The 18,887-nt window shown below is 35.6% G+C and overlaps 1 protein-coding gene across 1 annotated transcript in view; it reads left to right on the plus strand.

The window, feature by feature from the left end:
* Positions 1-16,424: 16,424 nt before the first annotated feature.
* Positions 16,425-18,887, plus strand: part of LOC105039060 (uncharacterized) — a 36,533-nt gene continuing 34,070 nt past the window's right edge. Inside the window, exons 1-2 of the mRNA XM_010915042.3 lie at positions 16,425-16,827; positions 16,946-17,030. Of these exons, the coding sequence (XP_010913344.1) occupies positions 16,696-16,827; positions 16,946-17,030 (217 nt within the window). The 5' untranslated portion in view covers positions 16,425-16,695. The remainder of the gene's footprint in view (positions 16,828-16,945; positions 17,031-18,887) is intronic.

Below are 18,887 nucleotides of genomic sequence, written 5' to 3' on the forward strand. Positions count from 1 at the left end.
GTATAGATCGGCAAGCCTATGACGTCGATGCAGATTAATCGATGAATTACTTCGGGTCTGAACTTGGAATGGGAGCCACTTGTGCTCGCCCTTACTCCCACTCTTTCAATCATGTCCATCAATGATTTGCAGGCGCTACTTCTCTAGTAAGAGGCATGATGCAATTTTGCCACCGCATCGGAGCCATCGCCGTCCTTTACCAGTCTCTTGGGGCCAACTCCACAACCCATAGTGCACTGGGCAGATGGTCATGATGGCACTTCATATGACGGCGGTCGGAGCTCATGTGGCCGACGGGGTGGATGCGGTGGTCGTGGCCATCATGACGGAGGTAGAATTTACTTCTTCCCTTTTTTCAAGCTGATTCTTACACTGGTTCTAGGTGCAACAATAGCATGGGCTTCTCTCCGGCTAACTATTATGATCGAAGCAGGTCTGGCAATTCTTCTCAGCCTAACTTAGCTGCATCATGGTCTGGCCACTCTGGTCAGCCAATTGGGCATGCTCGTGACTTCTTTGGCCCAGCCAACCGAACTTGATCCACTTTCAATAATTCACACTATGGGCCCAACAAATTTTTCATGCCCAATAATCAAGTTATTTGTCAGATGTGCCCACAACACGGTCACATGGCCCCATTATGTTCTCCTCATATACAGATAGCCTGGGCTCATTCTTTATAACGATCAGTATCTGAGACTCATGATCTAGACTGGTATATTGACTTTGGTGTAATACATCATGTGATATCTGATCTCGCCAACCTCAGCATTAGAGATAATCAGTCAACTACAAATCATGCTTTTATCGGTAATGGTTTATGTTTGCCTGTCTTTGTCTCTGACTCTTCTACTTTACATACATCTTATTGTCTCTTACATATGAATAATATTTTATGTACACCCAAATTTTTCAGAAATTTGCTTTCTATATCCAAATTTGTTCACGATAATATATGACTTTTTTTAGCTTCATCCTGATTATTTTATTGTTAAGGACCTCCAAATGCATCAGGAGCTTCTACGAGGATCAATTAAAGATGGATTGTACTACCTTCGCACCAATGCTAGCTGTTCTTTGAACCTATAGGCTCTTCTATCTACCTCGGATTCAATTGTCTTGTGGCACCAACGTTTAGGTCATGCTTCATTTCCCATTGTTCAACGTAGTTTATCTTCTAGTGTTTCTTTAAATAAAGATCATACTACCCATGTATGTTCAGCATATCAGATGGATAAGACTGTAAACTGTTCTTTTCCATCTATCATGAATAAAAGTTTTATGTTATTTGAACTTGCGCATACAGACATTTGAGGTCTGGCACCTATTACTTCTCATTCTGATCATTTATATTATATTTATTTTTTTGATGATTATAGCAAATATTCTTGATTCTTTATCATAAAAAATCATTCTGATGTTACACGAATATTTCATGGCTTTTGCTCGTAAGTTGAGAATCTTTATTCCTATAAAATAAAGAATCTTCAATCTGATGGTGCTAAAAAAAAATTTTCCCATGATTTTCAAAATGAATTACAAAATAATGATATTTTTCATCATATATCATGTCCACACACACCTCAACAAAATGGTGCTGCTGAATGAAAAGATAGACACATTGTTGATATGGGTTTTATGCTTCTTACTTATTCTCATCTACCTCCAAAGTTTTGGGACTATGTGTTTGAAACATTTATTTTTCTTATGAGCCGTCTTCCCACTAAATCTCTCCATTTTCAGTCACCTTATCAACTTTTGTATGGACATACTCCAGATTATAATTTTCTTCATATCTTTGGATGTTTGTGTTTTCCCTATCTTCGATCCTACACATGATACAAACTTGAATCACATTTTCGACCCTATGTTTTTCTTGGATATCCTCGGCATTATCTTAGATATAAATATTTAGATCTTGTCACTAGTCGTATTTTTGTCTATCAATGATAGTGTTTAATGAATTTTCTTTTCCCTATGGATCCAAGACATTTACATCGGCCAGTTTCAGTACAACTCGTGCAGGCTCCATGAATGCTTCTGGTGCATCTTGCCCTCCCTCTGACTCTTATACCCTACCTATTCTACCATCTGGACCATCCACTGATAATTTGGTGACTGATCCTCTCTCTTCGACTGGCATAACTTCTGATGTCTCTGAGCCACCTAGTTCACCATCACGAACTCATCACATAGTGACTTGTTCTCGTGATGGCTCTCTTGCTCCACCTCGATTCATTATCTCCAGGCATCTAGTTGCTTTTTCTGTTTCTACTATTCTTCAAGAATTAAAATCTTTTACTATGGCCTAAAAAGATCTTAAGTAGATCCAGACAATGCAGAAGAAATATCAGGCTCTTATTCAAAATCACACATGGAATCTTGTTCCATTTTCTTCTATGCGAAATGTCATTGACTGTAAATGGATCTATAAGATCAAACAGCATGCTGATGGTACCATTGATCGTTATAAGACCCGTCTTGTGGCTAAAGTTTCAATCAATAGGAAGGGATTGACTATGAAGAGATGTCTAGCCATGTTTCAAATCAATTACTATTCGGAATGCCCTATCCATTGCAGTTTCTCTTAGTTGGCTTATCCGACAACTTGATGTTAAAAATATATTCTTACATAGGCACTTGAATGAAGAAGTATATATAAAACAACCGTCTGAATTCTTGGATATTTCTCATCCTCGTTTTGTTTGTCGGTTAAGGCAATCTCTATATAGTTTTAAACAGACCCCACGGGTATCGTTACAATGCCTGAGCAGCTTTCTTCAGCACTTTGACTTTTCTAGTTCTTAGACAGACTCTTCTTTATTTATACTACGATAGTCTTGTTATATGGTGCTTCTTTTGGTCTATGTTGATGATATTGTCCTCACTGACATACTTGGTGCTTCATTCACGTCTCTTCTTATTGATCTCAATAAAAAATTTATAGTGAAGGATTTGGGCCATCTTCATTATTTTCTTAGTATTGAGGCTGTTTCTAGTTTCTATGATCTTCATCTTACACAATCAAAGTATATTCATAATGTTCTAACCTGTTGTGCTATGCTTGACTGAAAATCTCTCTATACTCCTATTGCCGCGAGGTCTCATCTTTCCTTATTTGATGGTGATTTGTATGACAACCCCTCTCTCTGTCGAAGTGTAGTTGGCAGTCTCTAATATCTCACCCTCATGAGATCTGATATTGCTTATGCCGTTAATCAAGTCTGCCAATTTATGCATAGGCCTACCATGTCTTATTGAGCAACCGTTAAACGAATCCTTCGTTATTTGAAAGGTACCATTACTCATGGGCTCTTTCTTCGACATGGTTCTTTATCTTTTTTACATGATTATTTTGATGTTGATTGGGCTGGCAACCCTAACGATCGATGCTCAATTAGCGGATATGCCATTTTTTTGGGACTAAATTTCATCTTTTGATCCTTTAAGAAGCAATGAACTGTTGCTCGGTCAAGCACAAAGTCTGAATACAAAAGTTTAGCTAACACTACTGCTAAACTCATTTAGATATAGTCTTTGCTTTATGAACTTTGTCTACAACTTCGCTCTCCTCCAACTATGTGGTGGGATAATCTCTCTGCTATCTATCTCATGGCTAATCCAGTGTTTCATGCTTGCATCAAATATATTAAAATTGATTATCATTTTGTTCGGGAGCGTGTCTTTCAGAAGCAGTTATCCATTGGCTTTATTAATTCTAGTGATCAGCTTGCTGATGGGCTTACTAAGGGACTTGCTTCATCACGCTTTGTATTTCTACGGTCCAAGCTCAATGTACTTGACTCCCCATTACGCTTGTGGGGGGTAATAGAGCTAAATCTTCAGAGTAGGATATTTATGATTCTGGAATCTTGTGTAGTCATCTATGATTCAAATCTTCATTGTAGGATATTTATGATTCTGTGTAATCTTGTATTGATAGTAGAATCATGTATAATCATCTATGATTCTGTGTAATCTTGTATAATTATTTGTAACTAAATTTATATCACCTATCCCTCTATTTAAACACAGCGGACTCATCTCGATGAATAAGGTGAGATTTATATAATTTTCTCTCTCTTAAATATTTTTAGAAAAAAATAAATTGCATTGAAAAAGAAGAGGCCATAAAAAAAATATAATATTATAAATTAAAAATATAAATAATTTGTATGATAATGAATAATATTAAAAAGATATTATTTTTGAAATATCGATTATATTATATTGCTACAAGTTCAGTTTTGGAGCAAGATCGGTTACAAACTAAGCTGGATGTCGGTTTAGAGATAAGTTGGGAAGAATCGCTCCACTATTTATGATTAGAAGTCTACTTACCGAAGTTTGTTTGGCAGGTGATCTTTTGATGCTTAAGTTGTATGGAGCTTATAGAGAGAATGAAAGTAGGAGAGTTTTTTTATGCTTGGAGTAGAACTTATCTGAGGAATTATTTTTTTCTCATTATATAAAAGAGAGATAGTTGACCATTACCTAAGTTTTCATAATCCGCTCTGGGTATTCAGTAACAAAATTTAAAATGTATGCGTCCAATCATCTGGGATCGTTGGTGGTTATTATACATATGGACGAAAAAAATAGTCTAGATCTCATGGGATCCCATTTATTCATTCCCCTTTTTAAAAAAGTATGCTAATAAGGATGAAGTCATGGATATCGAATGATCTCGTCGTACTAAATCAAGGTGGCTCCTCAATTGAGGATTGAATTTGAGAAATGGAAAGACACCACAACAAATTATATAGAAACACAAATAAAATATATCAAATAAAAATAAAACTATAACATAATAAAAATAAAATGAAGAATGAAAATATAGAGAATAAGAATAAAAAAGGATTAAATGAGAAAGTATCAACTATTGCAATAACCATGAATATAGAAAGATGATACTGAGAGAGGGGAGTGAACAAGATGTGAGACAGTACTCCAACTTGTTAAGAATTTTAATTACTTTTTTTTTTTTTGTTATTTTGGTTCAAAAAATCTAATTTGCTTAAGATTGCTGGTTACTTTTTATGTGGATCTAATCTAATTAGAAAATGAAAGAGAGAGTGCACGTGTGATAGAAGCAGGAAAGTAAATAGAGACATACTTAATTTGTCAATGATATTGTTTTCCATATAATATATCTCTCTTTTGATTAAAAAATATATATAATATAATGTAATACTATATAATATCATAATATTGTCATATTACAGAATAAGAGTGATGGGAAGGGCAAATTTGTTGAATTTCATAAAAAAATATATTTTTTTTCATCCACCTATCCCCGACTAACATCCAAATAGCCTGCACATCTTTCTCCATCAGGCTCCAAAGACACACAGAATAATTGTAATTATTGCTCAATATAACGTTACGTTTCCGTAACAAAAATTAAGATTTACTACTGTTTACACCGGTATAGATTAATAGAATTTTTTTTGGTGAACTATAGACTAATAGATTCAATATAACTCTTCTCACGGTCCATCTATTTGTAATCGATGGAAAAGTGGAGTGCTCTGTGGGTGAGCAAACCACCGTATCTTCCAAGTCAAACAAACTTCCAAGGTTCTTCCATATTGCAACTGTGTAGATCACTTTAATTATTTGAGTTGGCTTGGCGGCACATACACCGCAGGTTGTGGTTGGCGGAGAGGAGTTTGGTCAGGACAAGAGCGTCTGTGCTCCTTGGACTCATCTGAATCACAAGTGTCTAAATTCATGCTACCATTGCAACGTTTAACAGCAACGTAGAAACAAAAAGAATCATGTGAGAATCTTGCATGTTACCCACATCTTCGTCGATGTCAAGATCACGGGATTTCGAGATTGGTTTGACATCTATGTATCACGCCGCCCATGATTTATGCCTTGGAGGCTTGGAATGTAGAGGAGAGGTGGATCAATTAAATCCCATGTGGCACGTGCCAATGCCATGCACCTGTCGTGCATCTTGTACGCCATGCACGTGTCGTGAGTGCACGACATGCAATTAGGATTGCATGGAGAAGAATCCGAGACATACGCCGGAGCTACGTGGCATTCAAATGATAGAAATTCTTTTCAAGTTAGAGTTTGGCAATTGTATGTTTGGAGATGGTCTTCTCGGAAGCAGAATATTTTGACCGATCGATAAGAATTCCACCCATGGATGATGAAGAGGCCATATCTTTTTCCACCTTTCCTTTCTATAGCTTGGCTTTGCATGTACCTTTTCCATTCTAGTGTCCAATATTGAATCACTCCCAGGTCCATGAAATTTTAGTAGGGTTTACATCGCTCAGTCTGAGGACTTTAAGCATGCCTAATTTCGTCCTGTTAACGCGTCATCAAGAACAACGGTCAATTGGTCATAGCAGGGTTTCCACGGTTTGCTCTGACCATGTTTTTTCCAAGAGCAAACAAAATTAGGTAGAGCACGGGGCTGCTACGTGATAGATAATGGTTGGAGTGGGGTAGTACAGTCAGTATTACGCATGCTAGTAAGAGGGTCTGCTGGAATAATATCAAAGCTATCCTTTGTCTTCATCTTCCTTTCTTACTTTCTTGTTAAAAGGGAACGTACAGTAACGTAGGAAGAATTCTAGCCCTCACTGTAGTTACATAGAATTTAGACTGATAACTTGGTATTAGTCTTCATCTTATCAGTGCATATATTTTAATATATTAGTCTTTCTGTCACATCCCAACCTCCTGGCACCAGTTGGATATGTAACAGACGGCCACACGGTCAATAGAGTTGGGACCTACAAGACATGTAAGACTTGCAAATAAATTCATATATTAAAAAAATTATTTTTTTTTCAAATAAAATTTGAGTATTGAAAAATTATTCAAACAAAATTTAAAAATTTATCTTTACATAATTTCAAATCATTAATAAAATTTATTCAAATTTTATTTAAACATAAACTGTAACCAGCCTTTAAATCTGGTCTCCAGTATGCAGCCCGGCCAAATTCTTGCTACACCTCCTAAAATAGAAAAAAAAAATGAACTAACAATCTAAAAAATTATATATACCTTTAGTTAGATTATGCAAATAAATATATAAATATTATGCGCGCACGCACACACATATATATATTTATATATATATATATATGTGTGTGTGTGTGTGTCTATATACAAACATACATAATGTTTAGATCACAACCAAATCATTATTTTGGTACTGGAATCAATTTGATAAATTTTCAAGAAAGAAATCCATTGCTGAACATAGATAATAAATAACTCAAAATTTCATCCTTTAAAGTGCTAGTATAAAATGTCCGATACAAGCTATTATAATTCGTCTTCTCTGAGCCTTGGCGGTACTATGACCCTGATTAGCTCGTAATAACTGAAAGAGAATATGTTTTGGTACTGAAATCAATTCAGTAAATTTTTTATTTATCAAAAAAAAAAAAGAGATGATGTTTTGAAAGTATGGTATATTTGAAAAGATTTTGCCTCTTGCCTTTGTAGAAAAGGGTTAGAGTTGACATGCCACCAACCAATAGTCTACTCCCACCCATCTGAATTGTTGGAAATTTCTACAGATTTCTTTTCGAGACGAATTACATCCCGGTTGAAGGGGCTTCGACAGACCTTGGGGGGCCATGACACCTGTCCCCGTGGAACATTATTCCAACTACTCCCGCTTTCAAACGAGCTGAAAGCTGGTGAATCACATATTCATTTATCCTTTGAATTATTCCAAGCTCAAAAGACAAGGACATAAGTTAATACTTGGCTTATCCCGAATCTTGCCCTATTCTATAATTTCTATTTCCATCAAAATGGATATCTTTTCTTGTGTGAAATCTCATGCTAAAATGCTTAGGTTTAAAGGATTGGTGCTTTGCAGAGCAATCTAGGGTCCACATATCACGAATTCCATTCCCAAGCGGCAGGGGCTTGATAATGATAGGCCCTTGTGGATGTCCAGCCTTATGGATCAAAATTTCACCATCAACAAGAGCTGGTGGTCATACTCCAGGTGAAGTGAACCTTAATCTCGAAATATATTGCAATCTCACGCAATCTTGGCGTATCCTTCTTTCAAGCCTTTCACCTGAGACAGCCCTAGTAACTGCCATACCTACCATCCCAAAGCATCAATGGTTGCCGTGCACTTCGCCAGCAAGACATGTGGATCGCGTTACTTTTTCTTATCCCTAACATGTCTTTGCTGGCTAGGCTACGTAGCCTACGTGTCTTGTATTCCATGAGCACGGATCACCTACTGTGTATGGTTTGCATTACAGAGTATTGTACACTGTTTTATAGTTGTCATCAGAAAATAGACGGCTATCAAACAAAATAACTTTTCAAATCATTCACGACATATAGCTATTGATCGCCATCAATATTCTGATGGCGGCTATTAAAAGATGTATAGTATTCTATGGTGCAAATCGGATATTGAAGAGGATCTAAAATCATATTCCACATGTATAAACCTAACTTACTACGTCATAGGGTTGTCAAAAAAATTGAAAGCTGAATATTTGTCTGTTGCTCTTTGCTCTACGATCTTTCAACGGATACTATAGTTTTTGGATAAGGGACGGCACCACACATAAAACATGGGCCGTTAGAGGGTCAGATTTGGAGGCTCATGTGCAGGAAGGTCTTGCATCTTCCCATCCCGGGGACCATGATATCACTAGCTTGGGATTCAAAGAGCCAAAAGGGACATACGTTTTTAATCTTAATTGGAGGCATCTAAAAAACTCAGTCACATACACCATGGACAAAGTTTGGATCGTTTTCATTACCTAAGCCAACGCAGACTAATACATTCTACTATACCAGTCTACAAATTGATATCAACAATCTGGTAGACATATTTCACTCTCTTGTCCATGTTCTAAACATGAGTTTCCGTTTCCAACTAATACAAGTCTCCTGATTCTACGATAGACTTGGGCTCAAATTCTCTTAGGCATACATTCAGAGGGCTATGAACCCACCACACCCCCCCCTACACACACACACACACACATATATATATATATATATATATATATATATATATATATATATCAAGATTCGCTGTATCGGTACCGAACAGCATACCAATATCGGATCGATATGGTACAGTACCGATACCATACCGTACCGACATACGATACGCCTAGGCATACCGATCTGGTACCGATACACAATATTTTTTTTTATTTTTAATTTTTTTTTAGATTTTTGAAGTTAATAATTGATAAATACAACCTCAATATGATATTATATTGCATATTATTGACATATTTGGGTTCAATTTGGAGTTAGATTGCGGTACAAAGACTTTTGATCCAAAATTTTAAACATATATTTATTTATTTTCTTCTATTTTTATTTTATCTCATTTTTATCCTATTTTTAACAAAAAAAAAATAAATAATTACTAACAAAATAACATATTATCTTATCTCCGACAAAAGATCAGCCTCTTCTCAAATCATTCCAATTTCACGAAATTTTGCCTTCTTTTCTAATTTTTTGGAGGTCTCAATAATTAAGTTGCCCACGGCCATGGATGTTCTCTGAGAACTCTCAAAGAACACTGAAGGCTTAGTGCTTATTAAAACACCAGGCCCTCCCCCTATGTGAAGTGGGCCATGCCCATTTCTCTCCCTCCTCCCTCCAACCACGTGAAAAAGCCCCCTCCTTCCCCCCTCCCCCCTCCCCCATGTGAATCCTTGGGCGGTACGATTCGATTCACCCCGAACCGACGGCGAATTGAGATATACCGCCCGATTTCGGGCGGTATGGGCTCGAACCGCATCGAACCGGACAGTTCGATGTGGTTCGAAATCGTTTTTCGAAAAACAGGCTCGAATCGGACCGATAAGGGACCGATCCGGTTCGGTACGCCCCGTACTGGACGGTTCGATCCGGTATGGCAAACCATGATATATATATATATATATATACTATGAAAGGGTATTGGAGTGATGCTAATTCAACTTCTCAAATAGATTTTGTTATGCCACTTAAAAAAAATATTTCTTTATATTAAATTATATTATTAATATATAATATTATTATATTTTTATAATTAAAATAGATAGTTCAGAATATGAAGTGATCATTGGACTTTGAATGAATATTATTTTATTATTTATATATATATATATATTTTAATTAAATTAAATTTTAAAAAAATTATTTTTGTATATTCGATTTCGCACAATGTGCAAATTTTTGATTAGTATTTAGATAAGATAACGAGAGCTATCCCGCTTCTCTGGTCCGTTCCCTAAATAGAAATATATTAATGTCTCACTGTTCTTATTTTGAAATATCTCATGGTTCTATATCCCAATCATTATTTATTGATGGAGATTTGGTGTATCCGAGTCATTATTTGCCGATGGAGATATTATGATATCTTGGAGGAGAAACCTCCAGCGTAGAACATAAGTGAGACAGAGAGGGGGAGAGAGAGATTCTCGTTGATGTGATGGGCCTTGTGGGCTTTCCTGCGGGAAAGGTAAGGTGCATGTGATCCCAGTGTGGCCAGATGGGTTATGCCCCCGACAGCACACGTGGCTCTGATCTGTAGTAGGACTTGATATGATATATCCTAGAGTCCCACCAAATGAACTCCTATTTTAAGCTCATGGTAAAAAAAAGCCCGGATCTCTTAACCAACCTTAAACCGTCGTGGGTGCGAGATGCGGTCAGCAAGATCTTGTAGCGTACGTACGCGACTGCATGTGTTGGGAGGTGGTGCCCCACGTTAGCAAACTTGACCATCTCTAAGTTTGTAGTGACACATGAGTTCATGAAAATAATACATAGATGGACACCAAGAGAGAAAAAAATATCGGTTGGATCATGCCCATCGATTTAATAATAAAGCAGTCCAATCATAAAACAACACATATATGTATACATTTATCGCTCTTTTTCTCATCTTCTTTTTTTTTTCTTCCATATTTGTGCTTGTTGGTTTGTAGCTGGACTGATTCATCATTGAGCTAGTGCCTGATAGATCTGATCAAACCAATAACCGAAAGAGAGAGGAGGGAGAGAGAGAGGACAATGGATATGGATTTTTTTTGTATTCTTATGCTGGGTTCAGGATTGTTGGGGGTTTGCCTACTAGCCATCCTACTAGCTAGATTTTGTCATCCACGTATATGATTGCTTCATAGGCCATTCGGAGGTATATTTGAGATCATATGTATTAAGATATCGCAAGTAATTCTTTCATAAGCCTCCTCTACGATGGTATAATATAATGTCTCATTAAGGTCAATTTGGTGGGGCATCCAAACAAGCATTTACATGTTAATTAGGAAACAATTTGTGAGGAGGTTGAGGGATGAGAAATATATGCTAGAAGAACTCCAAATCAAACAGCATGATCACCAATATAAAAGATGTTTGATGATATGATGGAGTTCCTAGCCTCAAATATAAAATGTCCTATGGATTTTCAAGCACATATGCTATTCCTGCAAAAGAGGAGGAGCATAAATCCTCTAGAGTACAAAGTTTGCACTATAGAATGTTGTACAATATTTGATAGCTACCATCGGAAGATAGACGGTATTTTATTTGATAACCATCCATTTTCTAAAAGTAACCATTGAGTGATGTACAATACTCTACAGTAGCACAAAAAGTGCACAAAGGAGCTTGGATCAAAGAGGAGGTCCCTTCGATGAGATCAACCAATGCCAGTCTATTTCATGACTCCACAATTGGATGATCACTTTGCATCTTAATTTCAAAAGCAATTGGACCTGCGTTGTAAGGTCGGTATTAACCTCAAAACAAAGATGGGCTTACTGGGCCTGATCCGATTGTTGAAGTTTGTTAGTTCCTAAGCTTTTATGTGCTTCTTCCCACTTCTGCTATTAAACCAATTCACTTCATTTATGTGCCCCAACCAAGTTTATCTCTTGGTAATTTCCAAGCCCCCTCTGTCTCTCTCTGACCCTATATTTGAATGAGAAAGAAAAGGAGTGCACCTTTTCAGAAAAAGGAGTTTTTTTGAATTAAGAGACAATACTTAAAAATTGATTAGATTAGAGAGTCACATATATACTGTCTTTCACGTACATGGCACGTGATAGATTCTAGACATAACATGCTGGTCATGTAAACTAGTACCTTGCTTGTGGGCCAAGGCAGAGTCAACGGGAAATATTTGAGTTGGGTCAAACTTAAATGCCGTTTGCTTTTGACTAGGGTGCATGTCTGGTCTCTCTCAAGCCGCTTTTATTGGTATGTGGTAGTTCGGCCTTTCAGCTGGCCTAGTTTCATCTTGGACCAATTGGACGTAAAACAGGCCTTGGACCAATTGGAGGTAAAACAGGCCTGCATTTTTTTTAACCGATGTTATTAAATCAATCTTGAGTAAATACATTCGACCTTTTCCTGTGCACACTATATCGTATTCGGCCCAGATTTACTTATCTCCGTTTTAGTGATATTTGAACCATAATTTTCTTTTCTCCGTCCCTCAATTTATGCGGGCAATTATGGTTCTAAACAATTGCTGAAGTCTAATGTTATGGCATGATCAATCAGACTCATAAGATTGGATCGGCTCTCGAAATACGTCCATAGCCACATGGGTGTAAGACGGCCCCACCCAGCATGTAAGATATTATCCACTTTGGGCGTACCCATATGATTTTATCTTTTGGGACCACGTTGTGTGAGCCAAAAAGTACCTCACAAGGGGCTGGAGCTTTTCGAAGTCTTATAAGGTAAGGTGATCTGACTGAACAATCGATGTGGTATAAGATAAGATGGTCTGACTGAACAACCGATGTTGAACTAAAATCCCGCTCTCTCCGTAACAGTGGCCCCCTCAATCAGAGGATCTTGCCTGTTGGGAGGAGACCTGCATGGGCTACTAGTGTTACGGTCCGATCAGTCAAGCTTATAAAGTCGAACCGGCTCCCGGAACACGTTCATAGCCATGTGGGCGTAAGGCGGCCCCACCCACCATGCGAGGTATTGTCCACTTGGGCGAATCCATATAGTTTTGTCCTTCGGGGCAGTATTGCATGGGCCAAAAGATGTCTCACAAAGGGCTGGAGGGTTTCGAAGCTTTATAAAATAAGATGGCCTGACTGAACAACCGATATGAGACTAAAGTTCCACTCTCTTCGCAACATCTAGCATTTAAATTAGCTCCCATTTTCTCAAACACTAGTTGAGTATGTTTTCTTTTTGATAAAAGCTAGTTGAGTATGTTGATTTGGTGTGCACTTAAATTTTAGCCCTACGAAGAGCACAAATCAAGCACACTCTATCGAATGTTCTTGGCAAATAGTTTTTTTCTTAAAAAAAAATAAAAGTAAAAGATAAAGATAAAAGCCGAACAAGTTATTAAGAATATGGGTTTCTAACCTAGTTTGTGCTTACCGGTAGAAAAAGAAAATGCTGCCTTTGCTAAGCAAAAAAAAGAAAAGAAAAGAAAAAAAAGGTTTCCTTCCACCTATCTAACAGCTCATTTTGGATGTTTCTCTTTTTCTGCTCTCTTGTGGTTACTCAAGATGTTAGTTATCTATTCCTTTTTGCATACATCAATGGAAATTTTTGATGAAATATAGCATTGAATCTATGATTGAAATTGGATCGGATTCCAGTATATCTATATCCATATTTGTTTGATCCAATGAATGCAAATATTGATACAGATATTATTTGGACGTAAAAACTTATATCGATGTTTGTTTTACATGGATACGGATATAATTTGGATACAAGAAATATAGCTATAATTATAAATATAAGTTGGATAATTAAATTTTATGATTGCAGAATCTAAGTTATTAATAAATAGATGATAAATCAAATTAATAGCATATTTTACATGATTATATATTTTTTTTAAAAATTGTTAAGTACAAATTATATAGGATTACAGATAGATTCGGACATCGAGATATGGATCGGATATTTATCTATCCATATTTATATCTTTTTTTTTATGGATATGAATATGGATATAAGTCAAATTCTCAAATTTCTGTCTATATCTGAATTTATTCGGATGTGAAAATAGATTCGAATGATTATTATCTAGACCATTTTTATCCTTAATTGAGTCTAGAGGTAAATATTTGTTTGGCTAGCAATCCCTGTCTAAATCTGAGACATGACCAAAGATTTAAAAAAGTATAAAATAATTACATTCTATAATAAATGGCATTTTTATGACTCCTATCTTTGTAGCCTCGTGTAAGTACTTGATTAGTTGAATTATCTCTAACCACATTAAGAGGGCAGAGTGTCAACCTTTATGGTTTTATACCCAAGTTCTTGCTCTTAGTTCGTCATAGCAATTACAAATCCCTCTCTCTCATATATATATATAATACATTAAAGTTGAAACCATTACGATTTCATGTGTCAAATAATTAGGGGGACAGATGGCATGTATATGGCATGCAGGAAAAAAAAGAAAAAAAAGAAAAGGATGTTCTGTTCAAAGGTCAGGTCAGGCTCAAGGTTAGAAAAGGATCAAGCAAGGGTCAAAGTTAGGTGAGAGATTAGGATTGTAGATTGGGTTCGTATTAGGGTTACGATTCATATTAGAGTTTGGGTTAAGGATATAGCTAAGGATAGGGTTAAGAATAGTATCAGGATTAGGTCAGGGTCAGGGTCACAGTTGCAAGTTAGGGTTAGGAGTTCAGCCGTGGGGGAGCTTGGATTAGAGAAAACAACTAGAAATAGAGAAAAAAAATGGTCAGGATCGACCTCAGGATTAGGGTTAGAACTAAGGCATCGCAATAGGATTATAAATCAAGGTTAGATTGATGGCATAGAGGCTCGTAGTGGAGAAGACGAATGAAAAATGAGAGGGGGGTGGAGTAGAGAGAAGAAGGATGACGGAAGAGGAAATAAAAAAAAAGAGAGTAATTGTTAATGAGGGAGTCGAGAAAAATAAAATTGAGAGGACGAAAAATACTTGGTTCTTACCTTGAAACAGGCCATTAGTGTCTCTATATTGGAGGAAGCAAAAAAAGGAGGAATCGAATCACTAAGGCAGCTTGCTGGATAATGCTCGTCTCTGAAACATTGGCTCCATCAATAGAGAGAGAAGAGAGGGGGTTGTGGAAGTGGAGGTCACGGGGTAGGTTGGGAAAAAGATGGTGGTTGGGAGAAAGTCAGAGAGGAGAGAGGGTTGGAGAAGAGACGATGGTGGGGTAAGCAAAAAAAAAGGTGACATTCGGAAGAGAGCCGAAGAGGAGAGGGATTAGGAGAGTGGTGCTGATAGGGTCAGTAGAGCAAAGGCCAGTGGTCAGGAGAGAGTCGGAGATGAGAGGAGGCTTGGGAAGCCATGGTGATGGGTAAATGAGTCAAGATATTAGGTTTAGAGTTTTTGAAAAGGCAGACGTTTAATGAAAGTATGCATATAGGATGCATAAAACTGACGAAATATAAAGAAATATGTAGATGGCCGCATAAAAAATATATGAAGGATTGATTTTAAATTATTTCTATGCAGGCATCTTAATAATTTTGGTATAAGTGATCTGTCATATTTTTTTTTCCTTTTTATATCTAATTTTGCATTGGATATTTATATATAATAGTCTAGAGGATATATATTATCAATAAATTTAAAAAAAATAATTAGGATAGTAGATGATTGTTTGGGTTTTGTGTTAGATATGTATTTATACACACATACATACATATGTATATAGATATGTACATATACACACACACACACACACATATATATATATATATATATATATATATATATATATATATATATATATATATATATAGGGTTTGATTGAATTTAATTGTGCAAGCATTTTTTTTAATTATTATTTATGATTTGTTTCATTTTATTTTCATAAAATTAGATGCAATATGCTATTATGACACTAATTTAATAATTTATTATAATTGCATAAATTAATTTAATTAAATTTCTCAGTATGAATTTTTTCAAAAAAATTATCTAATATTTTATTTTAAAAGAAGAAATACCAATAATTTTTATTATCCATATAGAGAGTCACCAACAATGCCGTCGGTGAAAAAGTTACATTCAAGATATTTTGTCATTATATTTTTTATTTTTTTGATAAAATCTTTATAATTTAATCATATTTTCAATAATTTTTTTTTATATCTATACAATTTGGATAAATATCCTGAAGGCACCGAAGATTGAGTATTTTTTTGACTTTACTTTTTATTTGTTAAGACCTACAGCATAGTGCAGATTTCATGCCAATAAAAATATAAAAATAGAGAAAGATTAGTTATTATCTTGCATTACCTGTTATATAAAAATTAGAACATTACAGGATATGTCTAGGACTAGAAAGCGTCTTCCGGCTGGGCTGGAATGAGGTTCATATATCCAAAAGGTCGGCCGACATTCGAAATGGGCCGTGCTAACGCGATGATATAAAGAAAGCGGGCTTGGTTTCGTGCCATCCACCGAACGATCAACCAACCCGGGGCAAGAAAAAGAAAGCCGAGAGTCCAACATCCCCTCCCCGCACACCGCCAACCTCCCCCCGGTCCCTTGGATCTAGCTGTTTCACTGCTTGACCCTCCTCGGAGCAACCTCCAACCTCCATTAATGGTGATTCTATTCTTTTTGGAGCACGGATCTTAGATCCCGAGATCTTCATCGCAGGTCTGTTTCGATCTTTTGATCTAGAGCGAGAGAGATCGGCGGAGAGGAGGAGGGGGAGAGAGATGCTTCGATTGAGGGCATTCCGTCCCTCGGCTGACAAGATCGTAAAGATCCAGCTTCACCCCACGCATCCATGGCTCGTCACCGCCGACGACTCCGATCACGTCTCCGTCTGGAATTGGGAGCACCGCCAGGTCCCGATCCCTCAAGATTCCACGCGTTTCTTGATTTTTTTTTTTTTCGTTTTCCTGATGATTTATGATTTCTTGATGCCTTCAATGCCTTATTGTTCTTGTTTCTTGAACTTTTTAGGTGATTTATGAGTTGAAAGCTGGTGGCGTTGACGAGAGGCGGTTGGTAGGGGCGAAGCTGGAAAAGCTCGCGGAAGGAGACTCTGGTACGCAAGAAGATTTCCTTTCCATTTCCTGCCTTAAATTTTGAATAATCGAACTATTGTGGCTAGGGACACATTCTGTTTCATGTTACAAGATTATTGTACATTGTATGCTATAGTTGGAAAAATGATACTCTGTCGAGAAATAAACCATAAACCGAGAGGACTACTCACCTTATATCAGGGGCGGCTCAACATATTTGGAGGCCTAAAGCTAAAAACTAAAATATAATTATTTAATTAAAATTTATATAATTTTTTTATTAAAATTTTATTTTTTTAATTTTTTGAGATGCAAAATTTTTAATCAAATTTTTATAATCAAGTTCTCCTAATATTTCTTTTTCAATTGATAATATAGCCAATCCATTTAATCTTTCTTGAGACATTGTTGATCTTAAATAAGATTTTATTAATTTTAATTTTGAAAAACTTCTTTCTGCCGAAGCAACACTTACTGGAATTGTTAATATTATTCTAAAAGTAATATATGCATTTGAAAAAGAGTCGAGTCGTCTTATATGATTGAGTATATTCATTGGACTGTATAATTTCTTTTAAAATTTTTAGCTCTGAAAATAAATCTAAACCATCAATATCAGAGTAGTTATTATATTTTAAAGAACACTCAAGATTAAGACAATATTCTTTCAAACTATCATTATCTAATGACTTCAATTTTTTACCACTAAATAGAAAACCAAAAATATTTTCATATATATTAAATTGTTCAAATCTATTTTGGAGTAAAAAAATTGCTTGATCTACTATATATAAGAAATAATCAATTCTAAATGATTCTTCAAGAGATTTTGTTATTTCATTGTCAACATTCTCATCAAATTATTTTTTTCTGCGAATGATACGCTTATCATGAAATTTAGGTTCTATTTTCATTTCAGATGCAATTTTTTTAGAAGAAATTATAGCGGATGCAAATCCATCTTCTCTATATTTTTCAAAAAAAGAAAGAAGACCTTTTAATTGTTTTATAGCAACATTAATATGCATATCTGTTGATTGTAAACTTTTGCTAACTGAATTAACAGCAAATAATATATCATACCAAATAGTCATGCATAATAAAAACTCAAAATTTTCAAGCTCATATGTTGCTAAGCAATTAGCTTCGCTTTTAGTTTTAGGATCTTCACTAACTTCTGCTAATTCCAATAAAGCATCTCTTATTTGTGGAGCTTGAAATCTTATTGCTTTAATACTTTCAATACGACTTTCTCAACGTGTTTGTGATAATGATTTAAGAGTTAGACCAGAAATATTATCTTGCAAAATTTTTCATCGTTTAGTAGAAGAAGAAAATAGTGAATAGATACGTGTACCACTCCAAAAAATGATATAGCTTTAGTACAAGAACTAGCCATATCACAAAGTACTAAATTTAAACTATGACAACCACATGGTGTATAAAAGGATCTAGGATTTATATCTAAAAGTCTTTTTTGCACTCCTTGCTGTTTGCCCTTCATATTAGATCCATTATCATATCCTTGTCCTCTTAAATTATTAATATCAAGTCCAATATATTTTATTTCATCCATAATGACATCAAAAAGACCTTTTCCAGTTGTATCATCTACTTTTAAGAATTCAAAAAAATATTCCATAATTTTGATTGGACTTGATGAAATATCTACACATCGCAATATAAAAGACATTTGCTCTTGATGACTTGTATCTGGAGTGCAATCAAGTATTATTGAAAAATATTTTGCTTCTAAATTTTTTTTAATAATTTTATTTTTAATTTCATTTGCTAACAAATTTATCAATTCATTTTGTACATTATGTCCAAGATAATGGGTATGAATTTTATCATCTTTAATACGTCGAATATGTTCT

This window comes from Elaeis guineensis, chromosome 2 (assembly GCF_000442705.2).
Source record: "Elaeis guineensis isolate ETL-2024a chromosome 2, EG11, whole genome shotgun sequence".
NCBI lineage: Eukaryota > Viridiplantae > Streptophyta > Magnoliopsida > Arecales > Arecaceae > Elaeis > Elaeis guineensis.